This window comes from Giraffa tippelskirchi, chromosome 13 (genome assembly GCF_054371585.1).
Source record: "Giraffa tippelskirchi isolate mGirTip1 chromosome 13, T2T-mGirTip1v1.2.pri, whole genome shotgun sequence".
Lineage (NCBI taxonomy): Eukaryota > Metazoa > Chordata > Mammalia > Artiodactyla > Giraffidae > Giraffa > Giraffa tippelskirchi.
The window spans coordinates 94,325,217-94,344,092 of NC_137287.1; the positions used below are offsets into that span (position 1 = coordinate 94,325,217).

The 18,876-nt window shown below is 48.0% G+C and overlaps 1 protein-coding gene across 1 annotated transcript; it reads left to right on the forward strand.

Annotated features, from left to right (window-relative positions):
• The first annotated feature begins 318 nt into the window (after nucleotides 1-318).
• On the forward strand, nucleotides 319-10,890 carry DDRGK1 (DDRGK domain containing 1). Its single transcript, XM_081558949.1, has 9 exons — nucleotides 319-470; nucleotides 1,683-1,883; nucleotides 2,712-2,824; nucleotides 3,025-3,126; nucleotides 6,377-6,499; nucleotides 6,806-6,844; nucleotides 9,651-9,707; nucleotides 10,239-10,287; nucleotides 10,598-10,890. Exons 1-9 carry the CDS (start codon nucleotides 380-382, stop codon nucleotides 10,762-10,764), a joined length of 942 nt encoding a protein of 313 aa, XP_081415075.1. The 5' UTR covers nucleotides 319-379; the 3' UTR covers nucleotides 10,765-10,890.
• Nucleotides 10,891-18,876: the final 7,986 nt, after the last annotated feature.

Consider the following 18,876-nt stretch of genomic DNA (forward strand, 5'->3'; position numbering starts at 1 on the left):
CTTTCCCACTGAGGAAGTCCCTCTGGTATTGTTTACTGTTTTGAAAATATACATTGGTTCAATCCCTAGTCTGGGAACTGAAAATCCCATAAGCTGTGCAGCCAAACAAGAAAAAAAACCACCCTAAAACAGAAAGTATACACACACACACACACACACACACACATACACACACACACACACAACTGAGTTACTGTGCTGTACAGCAGATTGATTAAGAAAAAAAATCAGTGCCTCTCCATTTAGTGAGGCCAGGGCGGGGCCAAGAGGTGGGCGGGGCCTAGATAGGAACTAGGAGGGGCCACATGGGCGTTGGGCGGGGCCTGGGAGATCCTGGGTTTCAGGGTGAACGCGGTGGTTCCATCTGGAAGTTAACATCATGGTGTCCCCCGTGGTGTACTTGGTGGTGGCGGCTCTGCTTGTCGGGCTTATTCTCTTCCTGACTCGCAGCCGGGGCCGGGCGGCAGCAGGTAGGAGATGCCGCCGCGCCAGGGCCGGTGGGGCCGCGCGTCCTCTGTCTCCTCAGCCTCTGTAGGCCGTGGAGCCGCGGCTTATGCGCATGCGCTGACTTGCCAGGCGGCGCTGACCGGATCTCCGCGCCTTCCGCCTCCCGCAGGCCGCACGCCTGAGCATGCGTGCGCAAAGCGGTGACCAGCAGGGCGCCGCAGTGCAGATGCCAGCTCGCGGACGGAGTGGCAGAGTACCTACACCTTTTTCCTGGCCTCCAAAGAGAGCGTGCCCTCATCTCCTCGCCCCTTGGCCCTCCATGAGGGCCAGGCCCTGGCAGACACTACCATGCTTCATCCGCGCAGTCCCCCGCTGCGTCCGTTGAGGGATCCACAGGGGGTTCCCATCCCTCCCAGGCCGGCTCCAGAGCAGCTGACGAGAAGGGGGCCCCTAAGTGTTTTCTACCTACTTACGAGCAGAAAAGAGCATGAGGTGGCTCCAGGAAGCTCTCTTTCTTACCCCTCAAGAACACCCATGTGTGCATGCACCCTCCTCCAGTTTTGCACCCCGCCCGGAAGGCCGTGTCAGCTGCCAGGGCACATAACAGACACACCTGTCATCCTCCACCCTGGCCCCCTCCCCATCATTTCTTTATCGCCATATGAGTTTGTGTATATGTCCCTCCCCCTCCTTCGGCCCACAAGCTATTCGGAGCATCTGCCAGGGGCAGGGGACAGAGAAGCTGAGGTAAGGCAAATAGCCAACAAGTCTTGCTAGGAGGAGAGACTTCACCGTCGGGTCTGCTCTGTAATTGGAGTTCCGGATAAAACTGTGGCAGGTGGTGGTAGGCAAAAGATGAATACAGTCTTGCTGTGGGCATTCATTCAGATGAGGCCTGGAGAGGTCAAGATGGACTTCTGGAAGAGGTAGAACAGCTCCATTTTGTAGGGTGGTTGGTAGTCTCCTGACGGGTCAGCTGGAAAGGTGGGGCCTTAAGAGGAAAGAAAGGTATCAACAGAGGTAGGAGGAAAGGAGTGCTCTTGCTGCATTGGACCAAGGTCAGGGTTTGGGTTATGAAAAACTCCACAGTCAGGCTGAGAAATTAGGACTTTGTTGTGGGCAGCAGGAGCTTGGAGGAAGTTGAGCAGAGGAGGGTGAGGCTTCCAGGATGCTGTTCCCTGCCAAGAGGTGTGTTGGGCTGCCAGAGAGAATCATGGTGCTTCTCTTCCCTACAGCTGTCCAAGAGCCTTTGTACAATGAAGAGGAACCAGCAGTAGCAGGGCGAGTGGCTCGGCCTCAGCCCTTAGAGCCCGAGGAGCAGAGAGCTGCAGGCAGGCCCCGGCGCCGGAGAGACCTGGGCAGCCGCTTGCAGGCCCAGCGTCGAGCCCAGCGAATGGCGTGGGCCGATGAGAATGAGGAGGAGGCCATCATCCAAGGTGAGAGGGGCCCAGCCTGCTGGAGAAGGGGCCTGGGTTAGAGGGTGAGGTGACCCCAAAGATGGGCAAAAGAATGGGGTGTGAAGCCATAGTGTGGGAGGAATGTCTGGGAGTCGTTGGATGTGGTTAGGAGAGACTTTGTTGTTGTTTAGTCGCTAAGTCGTGTGTGACTCTTTTGTGACTCCATGGTGTCCTCTGTCCTGAGGTCTCCCAGGCAAGAATACTGGAGTGGGTTGCCATTTCCTCCTCCAGGGGATCTTCCTGACTAAGAGATCGAACCCACATCTCTGCATTGGCAGGTGGATTCTTTACCACTGAGCTACCTGGGAAGCCCCTAGGGGAGACTTAGGACCCATCCTTTGTTCCCTGGGGCCTAGCAGCTCTGGACCCTGATCCCTATTCCATTGGGCCAACCCCTTCTTCCTTCATTTTGGCTCTCGGTGTCCAAACAGGAGGGCAGGAGTCTTTAGATTGACCTAGAGAATTCTTCAGCCCACTTCTTCTATCCCAGCACTCTTCCTTGTGGGGGCACACTCATTCTCTGAGGGCTTCACTCAAGGGCTCAAGTGCCCTCTTTATGGCTTTGTAGCATCTAATGTTATCATCTGTTTTCTTGCCCCATGGTTCCCTCACCCCTCTCCCAAACCTAACACACACACCCCAGACAAATTTCTGCATGGCAGAGGCTTTAAGAGGGCAGAGCTGGGCTAGTGGTATTTGCAGGTGAGTAGAAGGAGGTCCCCCTCGAGGAGAGCGACAAGGGATAAGGTGAATATCATCTGTCCTCCATGGCCAGGACCTGACGTGTCTTTCTCTGACCATACTCAGCCCAAGAGGAAGAAGACATAGAGAAGCCAGTGGAAACTCACTTGTCAGGGAAAATTGGAGCCAAGAAACTACGGAAGCTGGAGGAGAAACAAGCACGAAAAGCCCAGCGTGAGGCAAGCAGGAGGGATGGGGTGCAGCTCTGAGAGGTGGGAAAGGGCCCTGCCTCCTGTGTAGCAGACCCTCCCCTCATGCTGGGTGGGTATTTGATGCTTGCCTGACTCCGTCTCCTGCATCCTTGGTCTCTGGCCTGTTTGGGAGGTGGGCAGGCTCTGGCTAGAGGTGGAGATGTGCAACTATGAAAGCCTTTCTCCAGGCAGAGGAGGCTGAGCGTGAGGAACGGAAACGCCTTGAGTCACAGCGTGAGGCAGAGTGGAAGAAGGAGGAGGAACGGCTTCGCCTGGAGGAGGAACAGAAGGTGAGCCAGGCCCCAGATGCTGACTTCTGTCTGCTGCCCAGGCAGCCTTGCTTCGTGTGTGTGCCCACGCGCACTCAGTGGTGTCCAAGTCTTTGTAACCCCATGGTCTGTAGTCTGTAGGCCGTCAGGCTCCTCTGTCCATGGAATTCCCCAGGAAAGAATGCTGGAGCAGGTTGCCGTTTCCTACTCCAAGGGATCTTCCCGACCCAGGGATCAAACCCACGTCGCTTGCGTTTCTTGCATTAGCAGGTGAATTCTTTAGCACTAGTGCCACCTGGGAAGCCCTCTTGCTTCCCATGCTGCTTCCCTACACCTGCAGCCTAGAAGAGGGGCCGTGGGCCAGGTGCAGGCCCTGATTTATTTGGTTCCTGTGTTCGGGGCACAGCTTCTATAAAGCTGCTGCTGAAAAATGAGCCTGAGACTGAAATTTTGTGCATGTGATTTATTGGACACACCTGAAGCCTTTGAAGAATGTTGAGACAGAATGGCTAGAGCAGGATAAGGAAGAAGGAAAGGGATCAGAGAAGTGAGGTGGGGCTGGGGAACTCTGAATCCTGAGACCCTTTCGGCCATTAAAGAACACTGTAAGAGATGGTGGATCATATCTATACCAGGTTCTGTTCAGGGCTTGGAGATGCTTGGAGAATGGAGGCTGCTGCAATAAGGGTGGTGAATCGGCCTTTGTTTGCCAGGTGCTTGCTTCCTTTTGAGAATCAGGTGCCCAAGAAGGGCACCACCATAAAGATGTGGGGTATGTAGCATAAAGAGCTTGGGCTGCCCAGCTGGGAAGACCCCATACCTGGTACCTTTGGCCTCTGACTGGCCCTGTTATTCAGGGACACTGGATGTCCAGAAAGCCTGGCTATGGATGCTATAACAAATGGGCTGGAACACAGCAGAAGATTTCAGTCACTAAGTCGTGTCCAACTCTTTGCGATCCTGTGGAGTGCAGCATGCCAGGCTCCTCTGTCCTCCACTGTCTCCCACAGTTTGCTCAGATTCATGTCCACTGAGTCAGTGATGCTACCTAACCATCTCATCCTCTGCCCCCACCTTCTCCTTTTGTCTTCAATCTTTCCCAGCCTCAGGATTTACCTTTCTGAATATTGATCCTAGTAATGTACCTAAAGTATTCTGGGGCTCTTCTCCCCTACACCCCAATTCCCTTACTATTAACATCATGCCTTATACCTTACTGTGGTATATTTCTTACAAATAATAATATATTATTGTTAAGTGAATTTGACACATTGTTGGGATTTCATTAGTTTTCCCCAGATATCCTTTTGCTTTTCCAGGGTCCCATCCCGGATACCACGTTACACTTAGTTGTCATGTCTCCTTAGGTTCCTCTGAGTTGTAATAGCTTCTCAGACTTTCCTTGCTTTTGATGACCTTGACAGTTTTGAGAAATGTTGAGAAAGTATTTTGTAAAATGTCCCTCTGTTTGCATTCAGTTTATGTTATTGTCAAGGTTAGAATGGGGATTATGGATTTCTGGGAGGAAGACCAGAGGTGGAGTGCCATCCTCAACACAACATATCAAGGTTTCATGTTATCAACTTGACTTATCACTTGTATGTTAACCTTGATCACCTGGCCAAAGTTATGTTTGCCAGATTTCTCCACTTCCCATGGTTTTTTGGAAACAAGCTACTACACAGCCCACACTTAAGAAGTAGGAAGTTACGTTCCATCTGCTTAAGAGGAGAGTATTTACGTGAAGTATTTGAAATTCATTTGTACAGATTTATCTTTTCTTTATTTATTTATTCAGTTGTTTATTTGTATCTACATGGACTTAGGAATATCTATTTTGCACTTATCCAAATGCTATCTTTCTTTTTTGGTCATGCCACATGGCTTGTGGAATCTTAGTTCCTCAACCAGGGACTGAACCCAGGCCTTCAGCAGTGAAAATGCAGAGTCCTAACCACCGGACTACCAGGGAAGTCCCATCCAATGCTATCTTATTTACTTTTTTGCTTAGATTGTTCTAGCTTTGGCTACTTGGAGCAGTTTTAGTTGGTCCCTGTTTACCTTTGACATACCTTTATTGTTTTTCTTCTTTGAGCACTTTCTTACTTTTGACACTGAAAAATGCTCCAGGCTCATCTTGTATATTCCATGTCACAGCTTTATCTTCATGTTTAAGATAGATCTTTCGGAAAATTCTGGAAAATGGGTTGGTTTGGGGCAAGCCTGTTGCACTAGGTGGTGGTGGATGGATCAAGCAGTTTTCCAAAAGTTAAAGAAAGATGTGGCAGATGGAGCCTCATTTCTGACCAGGGCAGCTGGCCAGATAGCTGTGAGATTCGCTAAGCCAAGGATTCAGGAGGAGTACCACATGCGTGGGGAGTAGATCACAGGGCCTTTCTGGGACATCATCAATTTGAGGTGCCTGTGAGACAGCCCAGTGGGTGTGCCATGTGGGCAGTCGTGTGTTTGGGAGGAGAGATTTGTGTAGGGATACAACAGCAGCAGTCACTGGCACTCAGATACCCTTACTATTACCATCATACCTTACTGTGGTATATTTCTTACAGCTAGTAGTAATAATATGTTATTATTAAGTGAATTTAACACATTATTGGGATCTCATTAGTTTTTCGTTAGGACATAATTGATGCTGGGGGCATAGTGAGGTGGCCCAGAGAGTAGAGGAGAGAGAAGGGACTGGGCTGAGTGATGGGGGAGGTAGGAAGAATGACCCAAGGAACAGGAGGAAATCCAGGAGAGGGTAGGGTCTGAAAGCCAAGGGATGGAAGAGGGGATGGTAGACTCTGCCCAAGGCCACTGAGAGGACCAGGGTATGAGGCCTGATGGTTGTCCCTTGGCTTTGGTGGGTAGAGGACATGGGTGAGGCCACAGCAGGACTTGTTTTGGTGGAGCTGAATATGCAGAAGCCAGATTGGAGTGGGCTGGAGGGATGGTTGACTGACAGGAAATGGAACCTGGGTTTTGTTCCCAAAGCTTGGACATGACAGGGCAGGATGTGGGATGGGGTGACTGGAGGATACTATAGGGCGTTTATGGCAGGATTTTCAGGAAGAGGGATGCTGAGCAGCATCTGGGAGGTGATAGAACTGATTGAGAAGAGGGATCATGCTGTTTAGCTTAGGGGCCAGAGGGATCAAGGTCTTGAAGGAGCTCTGTCCCTGAGCTCTGTCTCTGGCCTCTGGGAGCAGCAGAGACCAAAACAGAATAGGGTAGCCACTCTATCTGACTCTTGCCTCCTCTGTGTCCACAGGAAGAGGAGGAGAGGAAGGCCCAGGAGGAGCAGGCCCAGCGGGAGCATGAAGAGTATCTGAAACTGAAGGAAGCCTTCGTGGTGGAGGAGGAGGGTGTGGGCGAGACCATGACTGAGGAGCAGGTGGGTCCACCACCCCTAGGAAATGTTCCCTGAGCCCAGAAAGGGAGGACACCCCCATCTCAGACACCCCACGGCTCCTTGCCTGCTTCCCTGGTCATCCAGTGAGAGGCAGGTGGGCATCAGGATCAGCAGGCTCTAGTGGCCGAGACCTTGTCTTTGGGAGAGGCGGTGTTTCGATCCCCTCCCCACAGGAGGCTCTGCTGCTCATCTAGGTGGTTGGAGGCACTCAGCTGGGCGGGTGGGTAGGCATAGACCCTTGTGGCCTCTGCCAGGGGGACTCTCATCTTGATTTCTCTGCTTCTCTAGTCCCATAGCTTCCTGGCCGAATTCATCAACTACATTAAGGTAAGAAGCTGCAGAGCAGAACCTGGGTATCAGCTACTTGCTTCTTGTATGTATGTTGGATTCATCTTCAGGGCCTGGAGAGGGTAGGCCCAAGCAGGGTCTGCACACATGTCACTCAAGCTGGTGCAGGAGTGGGCAAGTGGGCCTGCTCGGGTCCTGGCCAGGCAAGCCCCTTCTCCTCTGACCCCAAAGGTGGGGAAGGACCTGATCTGTGTGGGAGGTATGATCGCTTCCTCATGCTTAGGGTTTGACAGTTTCCCTGCTCTTCAGACCCCACGCTCAGTGAGTCATTGTGTTTTCAAGTTTCTTCACATGTGTTTTCTACCAGTTCTGTCATACTGAGGGGAAGCCACATCCCCTGCCATGTGTTTCTGACCAGGAACTTGGGTCTTGCACGGGATACTGGAGGATGTTTCCTTTGGAATCTAGGGCAGGGTAGCAGGTGTGCCCCCTTCTGTCTGCAGCTGCGGCGCTGGCCTCCTGAATACTGCTCCAGTTGCATAAGCATGTCCTGCTCTGCTTTGCTGCTAAGCAACTTCTCTCCCACAAAGGATGCGATGAGGGGAGAGGTTTTCAAGTGCAGCTCAGGGGTGCAGAGGCGGCTGAGGGAAGGAGTACAGAGGGAGCGGAGGCGGTGGTGGGGGTGGTACTAGGGGTGCCAAGGAGCCAGGGCTTGCATAATCCCCCCCACCTCTCCCAGAAGAGAGCAGAGTTTAGACACCTCCTAGCTGCAAGGGGCTAGGCTCACAGCCTAGGGGCTGGGGGTTCCTGAGAGGGAGGAGGCTCCCTCAGACTCTGACCATTCCTTTCTCACAGAGTCCATTTTTCACCCTAGCACACTTGATTGAGGGCTGCAACCCTGGGCAGGATATGTCACACTCTCCTGCTGCTATTTGGAGCTCACTGTCCCCACCCACCGGAGAAGGCAATGGCACCCCACTCCAGTACTCTTGCCTGGAAAATCCCATGGACAGAGGAGCCTGGTAGGCTACAGTCCATGAGGTCGCTAAGAGTCGGACACGACTGAGCAACTTCACTTTCACTTTTCCCTTTCATGTACTGGAGAAAGAAATGGCAACCCACTCCAGTATTCTTGCCTGGAGAATCCCAGGGACGGTGGAGCCTGGTGGGCTGCTGTCTATGGGGTCGCACAGAGTTGGACATGACTGAAGCGACTTAGCAGCAGCAGCAGCGGTCCCCACCCACTCAGTGGGCAGCAACACAGTCCTGAGTCTCTCCTCCAGGAAGCCCTCCTGCATCAGCTTCAGTCCCCGCCCCACAAGCAGAGACCTGAGAACCTCCAGGGCAGTTCCTATCCTTGCTCTCAGCAGCTCTCTGAAGGGGCCATTTTCTGGTGTTTTCCAAGCTCTTTTGGAGTTTAGTAGAAGTTTCTCCAGCTTATGCTAGCTGATTGTCCCAGAGCTCCTGTCGTAGGGAAAAGGAGAACTTCCAAAACTCAGCCAACCCACCTTCCTCTTGGCTTAAGGGGATGGGCTCTTTCATCCTAGGGTTTCAGAACTGGAGGGACATTTCTGTGCACAGCAGTTACATGAGGCTCAGCTGTAGTTTGATCTTGTCTGTCCACTCTCTCTTCTGATTGGGTTGGGTTGGTTGATTGATAAGTTTTTCCAGACATACTTTTGGCGCCAACAGCCCCTCAGAGGAGGTTTTCAGGGACCACCTGGGGTGACTCCATAATCCCACTCTGAGCTGTTGCTGGGAGCCCAGCACCCACTCCCTGCTTTGTAGGTAGAGGCCAGCTGGCCAGGTCACCTGGTACTTGCCCACGCCTTGGCCCAACTGCCATTCACTTGCCTCCCTGCTTACATATTCAGTTTGGCATTTTGAACAGTCTTACGCCATCTGCAGCTGGGGAGGTGTCACCATGTCAGTCCTCCCCCAGCTCATTTGCTGTGGAAGATTCACAGAAATGCAGAAGATCGTCTTCTCACAAGTCATATGCTCTTTGTGAGGGAGACGGGCCAGGTGCAGGTAGGGCCCAGCAGGGGACCCTTAGCTGCACCCCCTGGGAACTAAAGTTTTCCTGAGGGTGTGAGGGAAGCTTGTGGGCACATGGCTGTGTGTGGAAAGTGCTGGCCGGTGTTACTGACAGTTACCTTGAAGAGGGCTCATACAGTGTGAAGAGGATGGTGACAGAAGTATGGGCATGTCAGCGTTGTCGTGATCTTCGGGCCAGGGAACAGTGAGCAAAGGTGAGGCAAGACTGAGCTGCCTAGGTCCTGGCTTATTGGGGCCGTCTATCTGCTCTATTCTCCCCATTCTCACCTTCTCCTTGGCAGGGCTGTGGGCCATGTCTTGTTCAACATTGCATCTCCCACACCTTCTCAGTGCCTGTTCCTGGCAAGTTCTCAGCAAACACAAGTCCCAGAAAAAATTTTTTTTAAATAGCTTTTGGTGATTGTTATTCCTCCCCTTCATCTCTCTGGCGTTTCCCCTTCCAACCTGTCCAAGATGTTATAAAGACACCTCTGGTTGCAAAGGAGAAGCCGGCAGCTATGCCTGGTTCTCCAGGTGTGTTTCCGTCTCAGGGTGATCCTTAGTCCAAGGGCCTGGAGGGTGGATCTCTGCCCACAAGCAGGGGAACAGGAGAGTTTATGTATGTGTATGTCTCTATATGGGTGATTGGGAGAGTGTGTGAGGGGAACAAGGCTCTCCCATAGGATCTGCACAGTGTGTGTCCAGCCACCCAGAGCAGATCAGCTCAAAACACCAACTTCAGAGGGTTCCACTGCTGAAAAGGATTTGCCCAAGCTCAGCCTTGCACCTCTCCTCCCTTTGTTTGTAGCAGTCCAAGGTCGTGCTCTTGGAAGACCTGGCTTCCCAGGTGGGCCTACGTACTCAGGTAAGCCCTGCAAGGTGGCCTGTATGGAGTGCAGCCATGGAATGTGTGTGGCTGTCAGAAAGGGCCTGCCCTAAAGATGGAGAGTCTCAATGCCCCTTCCCCCCTACCCCCAACTAAAAGTGAGTATACTGTAGGAATCTCTTGTCACCCCAAGCATCCTGCCTTTATAACTAGTTGGAAAGCAGTCAGAAAAAAAGAAAAGGGTCTGAACCCCATCACTCCAGCAGCCCAAATCCAATTACCTAGACAGCTGTCCTACAACAGGCCATACCAGCCTTCTCAGCCAAATGTCACCACTTCTCTTCTAGTTGGAAGGGAGCCTCTCTCAGGGGTGGGAGGGGAGGGGTCCTACCAGACCCCAGGACCAGAGCCCCTTCTCTCCAGGGCCCTCCAAAGGAGACACGCGGAGTCACATTGCAGGGTGGCCATGAGAAGGAGAGGAGAGGTTTGGTTGTGGTGGGAGGGAGGTTGTAGGTCCTCTTCTGGGGGCGGCAGTGCCTATCCCTGCTCTGAGAACTGTTCTCCTCATAGGACACCATAAACCGCATCCAGGACCTGCTGGCTGAGGGGACTCTTACAGGTGAGAGGAGGACAGTGTCACTGCGGGCCCTGGCCTTGGGGAGTGTCTAGCCATGTGGGGCTGCAAGGCTAGGATGAGCACCTCGGGTCGGGGAGCAGTGTTCAAGGAGGGGTACTGAGAAGGGGGGTGCAGTTCAACAAGGAGGATGCCAAGGCCTGGGTATGGCTTTGGGTGATGAGGACAGGCGAGGAAGCCTGATTTGACTCACCAAAGTTGGATATGGCTGGGAAAGGCCAGGCAAGCAGGAGGAGTGGGTGGGTCGCTGGGCATGTGGGGAGGGCTCAGCACCACAACCTGCATGTCCCCACAGGTGTGATTGACGACCGGGGCAAGTTCATCTACATAACCCCGGAGGAACTGGCTGCGGTGGCTAACTTCATCCGACAGCGGGGCCGGGTATCCATCACTGAGCTTGCCCAGGCCAGCAACTCCCTCATCGCCTGGGGCCGGGAGCCCCCTGCCCAGGCCCCAGCCTGACCTAGACCTTCCCTCTTGGACTGAGAGCTGGCATGGCCTACCTGGCCATACATCTTTGTTCCTTCTCACCATCTTGGGGCAGATGGAGTGTGGCCAGGCAGTTACAGATTAAAGGCCCAATAAGTACTTGTGAGCTTGGTGTGGCTTGGTGTGGCAGAAGGCCTGGCCTGGAGTGCCAGATGAGCTGGTGAAAATCTCATTTTGGAATCTATCTGGGGGGTGGGGGTGGCATCCTTTGGAAACAGATGCAAGTTCCATTGTTATGAATGCATGTATTCAAAAAAAACTGATCATTTACTCTGTTCCTTTGTGCCTTGCAAGCCCAGCCCCCAAGGCCTAGATGAGGTCTTACTCCCCACCCCGCCACCTTACCAGAGCCACAGAGGGATTCCTCTTGGGCCACATCTCCCCAAATTGAGGAAGGAGTTCTCACCATGAGAGCTCTTAGGAAGAAGAGTTAATGAGAGGTGCCACAGATAAGAGTCCTAGAAAACATCAGCCTTAAGGGGGAGGGAACGGAGGTCAGGGAGGAGAGATGCTGAGCCAGCTGCTTGTGAGACAGGGAGAAAGAAGGGGAAGACCTGCTTGAGCTGGATGGAATTGTGCAGTGGAGGGACCTTGCTTCATATAGGACTTCACATGAATTCAGTTCTACATCTTTGACAAAAAGTTTAAATAGTGTGGGTGATTCCACCCACTGGGGGATGTAAGGACCATATGTTCAGGAGTAGGTGTGAGATGGGAGATGTGTGTCTCCCATAGGGTCAGTCACTGGTTCCTGTGGGCTGTTCAAGGCATGAGCTTCCTGCTGTGCTGAGGGTGAGGCATGTATTTAAATGTGTGTTTTTTATGCAACATGGCCCCTAAACACAACCACCTACTTAACTCTGGTGCCTGGTGGAGGAAGAGGCAGCTTTCTGTTCCAGTCCAGGAAGAAGCTATCTATGTAGATGGTGATGGGGAGAGAGGGCATCAGGCTCCCAGAACAGACCCTTCCTGAGAGATTATCAAGGGTGATTTTGACTCATTTGATTCTGTAAGCAAAAACTATAGATCCTGTATTCCAAGTATGGCAGGACTCTGGTACTTCTGTCAGCGATGGGCTGAAAAGGGCTACCTGCGTTGTTTGGAAGGCCAGTGGGAGCTCACAGTCTAGGAAGAAGGAAGAACTAGACATAGATAACCACAGTGTGAGGTAGATAAAATCCAAAGGGAAAAGAGGAGATGGCTTACAGTTAGAGCAGTGGTTCTCATCCCTGGTTGCTCATTAAAATCACCTGGGGAGCATACCCCAGTCTCATGCCAGGCTGTACCCCAGACCAGTTCAATCAGAATCTCTGAGGGTGGGTCCAGAGAGAATCGGTAAGATTCCAATGGGTAACCAAGGTTGAGAGCTGGTAATGGAGGTGGAGGTGGGGTGGAAAGGCAGGCTGTAAAGTTGCAAGTAATTAAAATCTGTAGTGGAGAGGGCTTCCATCCTTTCCCTCAGCCCCTGCCATCTGCATAAGACAGCTATGGCAGCCCCAGCCACTGCATTCTATCCTCAGGACACTGCCCATAGGGCAGGAGTAAGAAAAAGGCATAAGCCTCCCTCCTATCCCAGAAGCCTTCTAAGATTCTTTATGTTCCAACAGCTTAGTGTGGAAAAGAACCTGTAATCAATCCTTTGTGCATTATTTAGTAATCAGTCTACTAGTCTAACAAATTTATTAAATGAATACTCTTCCAGACAGTAAATAATTAGTGTTTTAACAACTAATACATGAAAACTTTCAGGTTTAACCACTTAGACAAATTTTCATGCAAATATTAATTATTACTTAAATACTTCTAAGAATTTAAACTCCCCAAGTGAGTACAGTTGACCCACAACAGGGCGTTGGGTGCACTGGCCCTCAACACAAGCAAATATCTGCCTGTGTAACCTATGGCCAGTCCTCTATCCAAGGTTCCTCCATATCTGTGGTTCTGCATCTGCAGGTTCAACCAACCACAGATTGTGCTGTACCATAGTATTTACTGCTGAAAAAAATCACCTCATAAGTGGATTCAAGCAGTTCAAACCCATTTTGTTCAAGGGCCAGCTATATATGAAATTGTTTTTAAATACTTATATACCTTAAAAAGTTAACCAGACACACGGTTACATTACTGATCTGTACCTGCATTGCTAAAACTGATTATAAACATTTCAGTTCAGTGGATTTACATCTGCTTATTCACTAGCTCTGTTTTTACTTATATTTTTTCCTGAGGGTACAGTTTTCACTTATCCTGGAGCATAAAGGTGATTATTTCAAGTGGCTGAGGGTATAAATGACTGAAGGATGGTGATTCAGAACCAGAGACCCATCTGAGTCCTCAACATGTTTTGTGGCCCTCTTTCATAGATTTTTCCTCTTCTGTCAGGAACTCTAGCCCGATGGCTTCAACCAATCAGATAAGTTTTGGGTTTTGTAACCCCTACATTACACAGTGCTTGTTGTGCTTCTTGTAGGTGCCTCATCTTCACAGCCCAGCCCAACAGGTCTATTTTGAAAGCACTTTGCTCCCAGTTGAGTTTGGTTCTGTCACAGCTTTTCTTTCTGGGGCCTCATCGTGCAGTAGATGGGGTCTTAGATCCCTGCCCAGGGATGGACCCCGTGCCCCCTGCAGTGGAAGTGCAGATTCTTCACCACTGGACCAGCAGGGAAGTTCCACAACTTTTCTTTTTTAATGCACCTTCAAGGTGTATTGAAAAGCAGTGGTTGGAGAACCATGTAATAAACTCGTCTTTTCAAAGGAGTTGTTTACAAAATTGATCAAAAGTTTAAAAACTATTAAATACTGAGTATGGATGAGGCAGGTTCCCCAGCGAACCACAGTAAGTAAAACATGGCCTCATCCACAGGTGGGGGCAGGGCAGTGCTATTAATATAACAGGGAGACCGTCAATTATCCAGTCAACAGGTGCATGGGCTATACTCACAAGGGGAGGCCTGGGCTGAGGGGAAGCCAGGTGTACAGAATGTAAAGGTTTATGGTTCACTGAGGGACATGGAGCGTTGGGTGGAAAAAAGGGAACGTTGGGGGCAAAGATGAGAGAAGGTGTAAAGGGAGCTTGGGACCCGGTAGGGAAGAGCTGAGCCCAGAGATTTGGGCTATATTTGGTAAAGGGTCGGGGGGATGTTTAATTAGTGTTGAAATCACTAACTCGTCTCTTAAGCCTTCTTTGCAATCTGTGTATCCCACAAATCTTTATTATTCTGTCACCTCCTCCCTCCATACCCCCATTGTACTGCTGGGGGTACTGCAGCAAGCCTACATGAATGTGTGCTCCAGGCACCTCCAGTCCTAAGTCCTGGCCCCAAGATTGGAGATGACTATTCCACCAAGGCTGTGTTTTTCAAACTTTTTTGACAGTATCTCTTACTAAGAGAACCATTTTACATTCAGGACTTGGTACGTGTGTGTGCATATGTATAGATGATGAACAAGCTGAAGTTTCAGTTATCCTTTGCTTATCATGGTTTGATGTATGTTGATATTTGTTTCTCTGTTCTCTGTGGGATTTTTTTGGCCACCCCGCACCTGTGGGATCTCAGTTCCCTGACAGGAACCAAACCTGGGCCATAGCAGAGAAAGCCCAAAATCCCAACCCCTAGACCACCAGGGGACTCCCTATTTCTATTCTGTTTTACTGTTGATGGTGACTAAATTAATTGTATAACTCATTCACAGATCTTGACCTACAGTTTGAAAAACAGGGTTCTAAGGAGCCTGTTCTTTTTGTATTGACAGGGCCAAGGAACAGTATGTGAGTGAAGAGTAGTACATCATATAACTTCAAGTAGTCACAGAGTTGTACCAAAACCAGTGTAGACTACAGTGGGGACATTGAAAAAAAATTATTTTCCTTGGTTTAGTCTGACATAATTTTTGATAGTCATACATAATCAGTCATGCATAATTTTTGACTGGTTAATGCAGTATTTTACTACTCATTAAAGGTGAATGTGAAAGGGAACCTCATAATAGAACCTACCAAATACTGATACCATAAAGCTAAACTTGTTTAAATATAACCCTTTGCATATAACCTGCTAAGTTTACTCTGGCCAAGTAGTCATTTTAACTTTCTTATATGATTTTACAGTTTGACTTAATTTTCTAAAATGATACAAAAAACAAATCCATCATCATCATCCTACCAAAACTAAAACCAGTAGTGTTCCAACTGTATCATAATTGAGTAACTGAGATAAATACTTCGGTTGTTCTATTTTTCTTTATTTCTCACAGTGAAGTAAATCAAGTCACTTTTTGTTGAGCTAAACCCTATAGTAGGTATGTGGACACACACTTGATATCTAGCTTGACAATTGTCTTGATGCCTTTTTAGTTTGTGCATATTGGATGTATGAGAAATGTGGACCCCGAAGGCAGGTAATAAAAAAATTTTTAACCACCCCTGTACCTATCTGCAGTGTTAATGTACAGAGTTTACAGAGAAGACTTTCTGCTGGACAAATTTACCCCAGATTTTACAAAAATTTATTCTGGTAACATTTTTGGAGTTTGCAGGTTTCCATAAAAACTGATTAGAGGTTTGGACATGACCATAATTTCCATGATGCAATAATCATTTAAAATACTATTTTGCTTGGGGCCTTAAGAAGGACCAACATGCCTCACAAATAGATGTGAGTACATAAAACTCACTTGAGATGGTGGGTGGGGTGGTGACTTGTATTCCTTTTTACCTATTTCTAAATAACTTGCAATGAGGTTTTATATCATATAGGTACAGATAAGTCTCTTTGTCAGTATAAACAAAGCATCAATTACGTAAAAACAGAAAAGAAAAATATTACAGAAAAGAAAAATTCCTGGGGAACATAAAAGCATAAGCCATCTTCTATCTTTGGTAAAATGTGCAGTTAGTAAAGAATAGTGGTAAAAAGGAGAATACAGTCTAATAATGTTTTTGTATTTTTCCTTTAGCTTTCCATTTTTACAGGCCCAGCGTGTGTGAGTGTGTGTAAACATAATCAGGTTGTAAAAAACCCCATCATACTTGGGTCATAAACATTTCAGTTAAGTTTTATATTGGTCTAGATAACCCCCAAGACTTTTACTGGTCATTCCTAGGAATTTTTGGCACAAATTCAGAGGGTTTTATTTCTTTTATGAAGCAAGCACAGCTAGAAAAAGCTTTAGTGCAAACATCCAAACTTGAGCATGGATTTGATTGCCTGCTCCCGAGTTTGGCATCTAGAGATACTGCCCCGTCATTCTAGAGAAGAAGCCCCTAATTCCCTTCTGGATAACTTGGTGGGTAAGTGTGATCCCAAAGGATCACAACCGTCTGCTAATTTGGTAGGTTTTTATTTACATCTCTTCAATATCAGCTGAAGATGTTTACAACTGCTTATTGGCCATTTGTATTCTGTGAATGATGTGTGTATATATATATAATATTATATATAAATATTTAAAATATATGCTGGGTTTTTGTTATGTCATGCAGGATCTCATTTCCTGACCAAGGATTGAAGCTGGGCCCCCTGTATTGGGATGTAGGCGTCTTAACTACTAGATCACCAGGGAAGTCCCGATGATATATTTCTGTCTTTTACCCATTTTTTCTATAGATCCAGGGATTTTGTGGCTTCATTAACCATTCAAAAATGAATGTTGAATGTCTGTTACGTGCTTGCACTAGTTTTCTAGTGATGCTATAACAAATTACCACAAACTTAGTGTTGTAAAATAATACAAATTTATCATCTTGTAGTTACGTAGAAATCCAACACAGGTCTTACTGGGCTAAAATCAAGGTAGGGCTGTGTTTCTTTCTGGAGGCTCTTTTCCATCTTTAAGAGGCCATTCACATTCCCAGGGTCTCCATCCTTCATCTGCAAGGCAAGCTATGTTGTATCCCTCAAACCATACTTTCATAGTCACGTATCCCCTGCCATCACCCACCTACTACTTCTACTTTTAAGGACCCTTGTGGTTACATACAGCTCACCTGGATAATCTCCTGGTTTTAAAGTTATTAGAAAACTTCATTCTATCTGCAACCTTAATTCTCTTTTGCCATGTAACCTAACTTAGTCACAGGTCCTGGGAATTAGGACTTGGACATCTTTGCTTACTGGAGTGTTAAGATGGGAAAGCTGTGCTGTGCTGTGCTCAGTCTCTCAGTCGTGTCTGACTCATTGTGACCCCATGGACTGTAGCCCCCCAGGCTCCTCTGTCCTTGGGGATTCCCCAAGGGGTTGCCACGCCCTCTTCCAGGGGATCTTCCCAACCCTGGTATTGAACCCTGGTCTCCCACATTGCAGAAGGATTCTTTACCATCCGAGACACCAGGGGAGCCCAAGAATACTGGAGTGGGTAGCCTAACCCTTTTCCAGGGGATCTTCCTCACCCAGGAATTGAACCAGAGTCTCCTGCATTGCAGGCGGATTCTTTACCAGCTGAGCTATTAGGGAAGCCCAAGATAGGAATATGGAATTTTAAATAAAGGATCCTGTCTACATACAAACTAGTGGGGAAGACAAGTGGTTTATCAATCACATAATTTTCTTCTTTTATCTCATTTGTCAGATTTTGGCATTAAGACTATTCTACAATGTGTTAATTTCTGCTGTACAGCAAAGTGACTCAGCTATATATATATATGTATATTTTTTTTTCAAACTTAAAAACTTTTTATTTCGTATTGGGGTATAGCCAATTAACAATGGTGTGGTAGTTTCAGGTGAACAGTGAAGGGACTCAGCCATACATATACATGTGTCCATTCTCCCCCAAATCCCTCTCCCATCCAGCTGGCACATAACGTTGAGTAGAGTTCCGTGTGCTATACAGTAGTTCCTTGTTATCCATTTTGAATATAGCAGTGTGTACATGACCTTCCCGAACTCCCTAACTATTCCTTCCTCCTGACAACCATAAGTTTGTTTTCCAAGTGTGTGAGTCTCTTTCTGTTTGTAAGTAACCTCATCTGTATCATTTGTTTTTAGATTCTACATATAAGGGATGTCATATGATATTTATCCTCTGTCTGACTGACTTCTCTCAGTATGACACTCCCTGGGTCTATCCATGTTGCCACAGATGGCATTACTTCTTTGTTTTTTAATGGCTGAGTAGTATTCCAATGTATGTATGTACCACATCTTTATCCATTCCTCTGTCGATGGACATTTGGGTTGCATCCATGTCTTGACTATTTATAAACGGTGCTGCAGTGGACACTGGGGTGTATGTATCCTTTTGGACCATGTTTTTCTCCAGATATATTCCCAGGAGTGGGATTGCTGTACCATTATGGTTTATCACAGGATATTGAATATAGTTCCCTCTGATGTACAGTAGGACCTTGTTGTTTATTCATCCTGTATATAATACTTGCATCTACTAATCCCAAACTCCCAGTCCTTCCCTCCTTCACCTCCCCTTCCCCTTGGCAACCACAGATCTGTTCTCTATGAGTCTGTTTCTGTTTCATAGATATATCCATGCATGTCATATTTTAGATTTCATATATAAATGTCTTTCTCTTTCTGACTTATTGCGCTTAGTGTGATAATCTCTGGGTCCACAGAGAGCTTGCCTTCTTTAACTGTGATTTAGGATGACCTGTTTATAGGTTGGTAGAACTCAGTCTAGAGCTAATGCCATTTAAAAGAGGAGATCTTTGGGACTTTCCTGGTGGTCCAGTAGTTCTGCACTTCTGCTGCAGGAGGAACGGGTTTGATCCCTGGTCAAGGAACTAAGTGCCTACATGACACTTGGCATGCCCCCCCCCCAAAGGTAGATCTATAACAATGCAATTCTTTTTGTAGTTATTGATCTTATTAAAAACTACAATTAAAATAATGTTTAACCATTTTTCTATCTGGAAGCTTTAGTTAGTACAATGAAACAAAATATTGAAAAAGAAAAGCTCATTTTATTGTAGATAAAATGATTTCATCCTAGAAATCTCTTTTAACTTCAGGCTTGCTCCCTACCCTCCAGGTCTGTATCTTGAGTGCACCTCTTCAGCAAGGCCTTCTACCTTATTCTGAATTGGGATCCCCTGCAATCTCAACTTCTCTTTAGTACTTACCACTTTCT

Bases quoted from the DNA above. Each gene is read 5' to 3' on its own strand.
- DDRGK1 (XM_081558949.1), top strand. From the start codon at position 380: ATGGTGTCCCCCGTGGTGTACTTGGTGGTGGCGGCTCTGCTTGTCGGG. The intron at 6,845-9,650 runs GTAAGAAGCTGC...CTTTGTTTGTAG, and splicing joins AATTCATCAACTACATTAAG to CAGTCCAAGGTCGTGCTCTT. The intron at 10,288-10,597 runs GTGAGAGGAGGA...ATGTCCCCACAG, and splicing joins GGCTGAGGGGACTCTTACAG to GTGTGATTGACGACCGGGGC.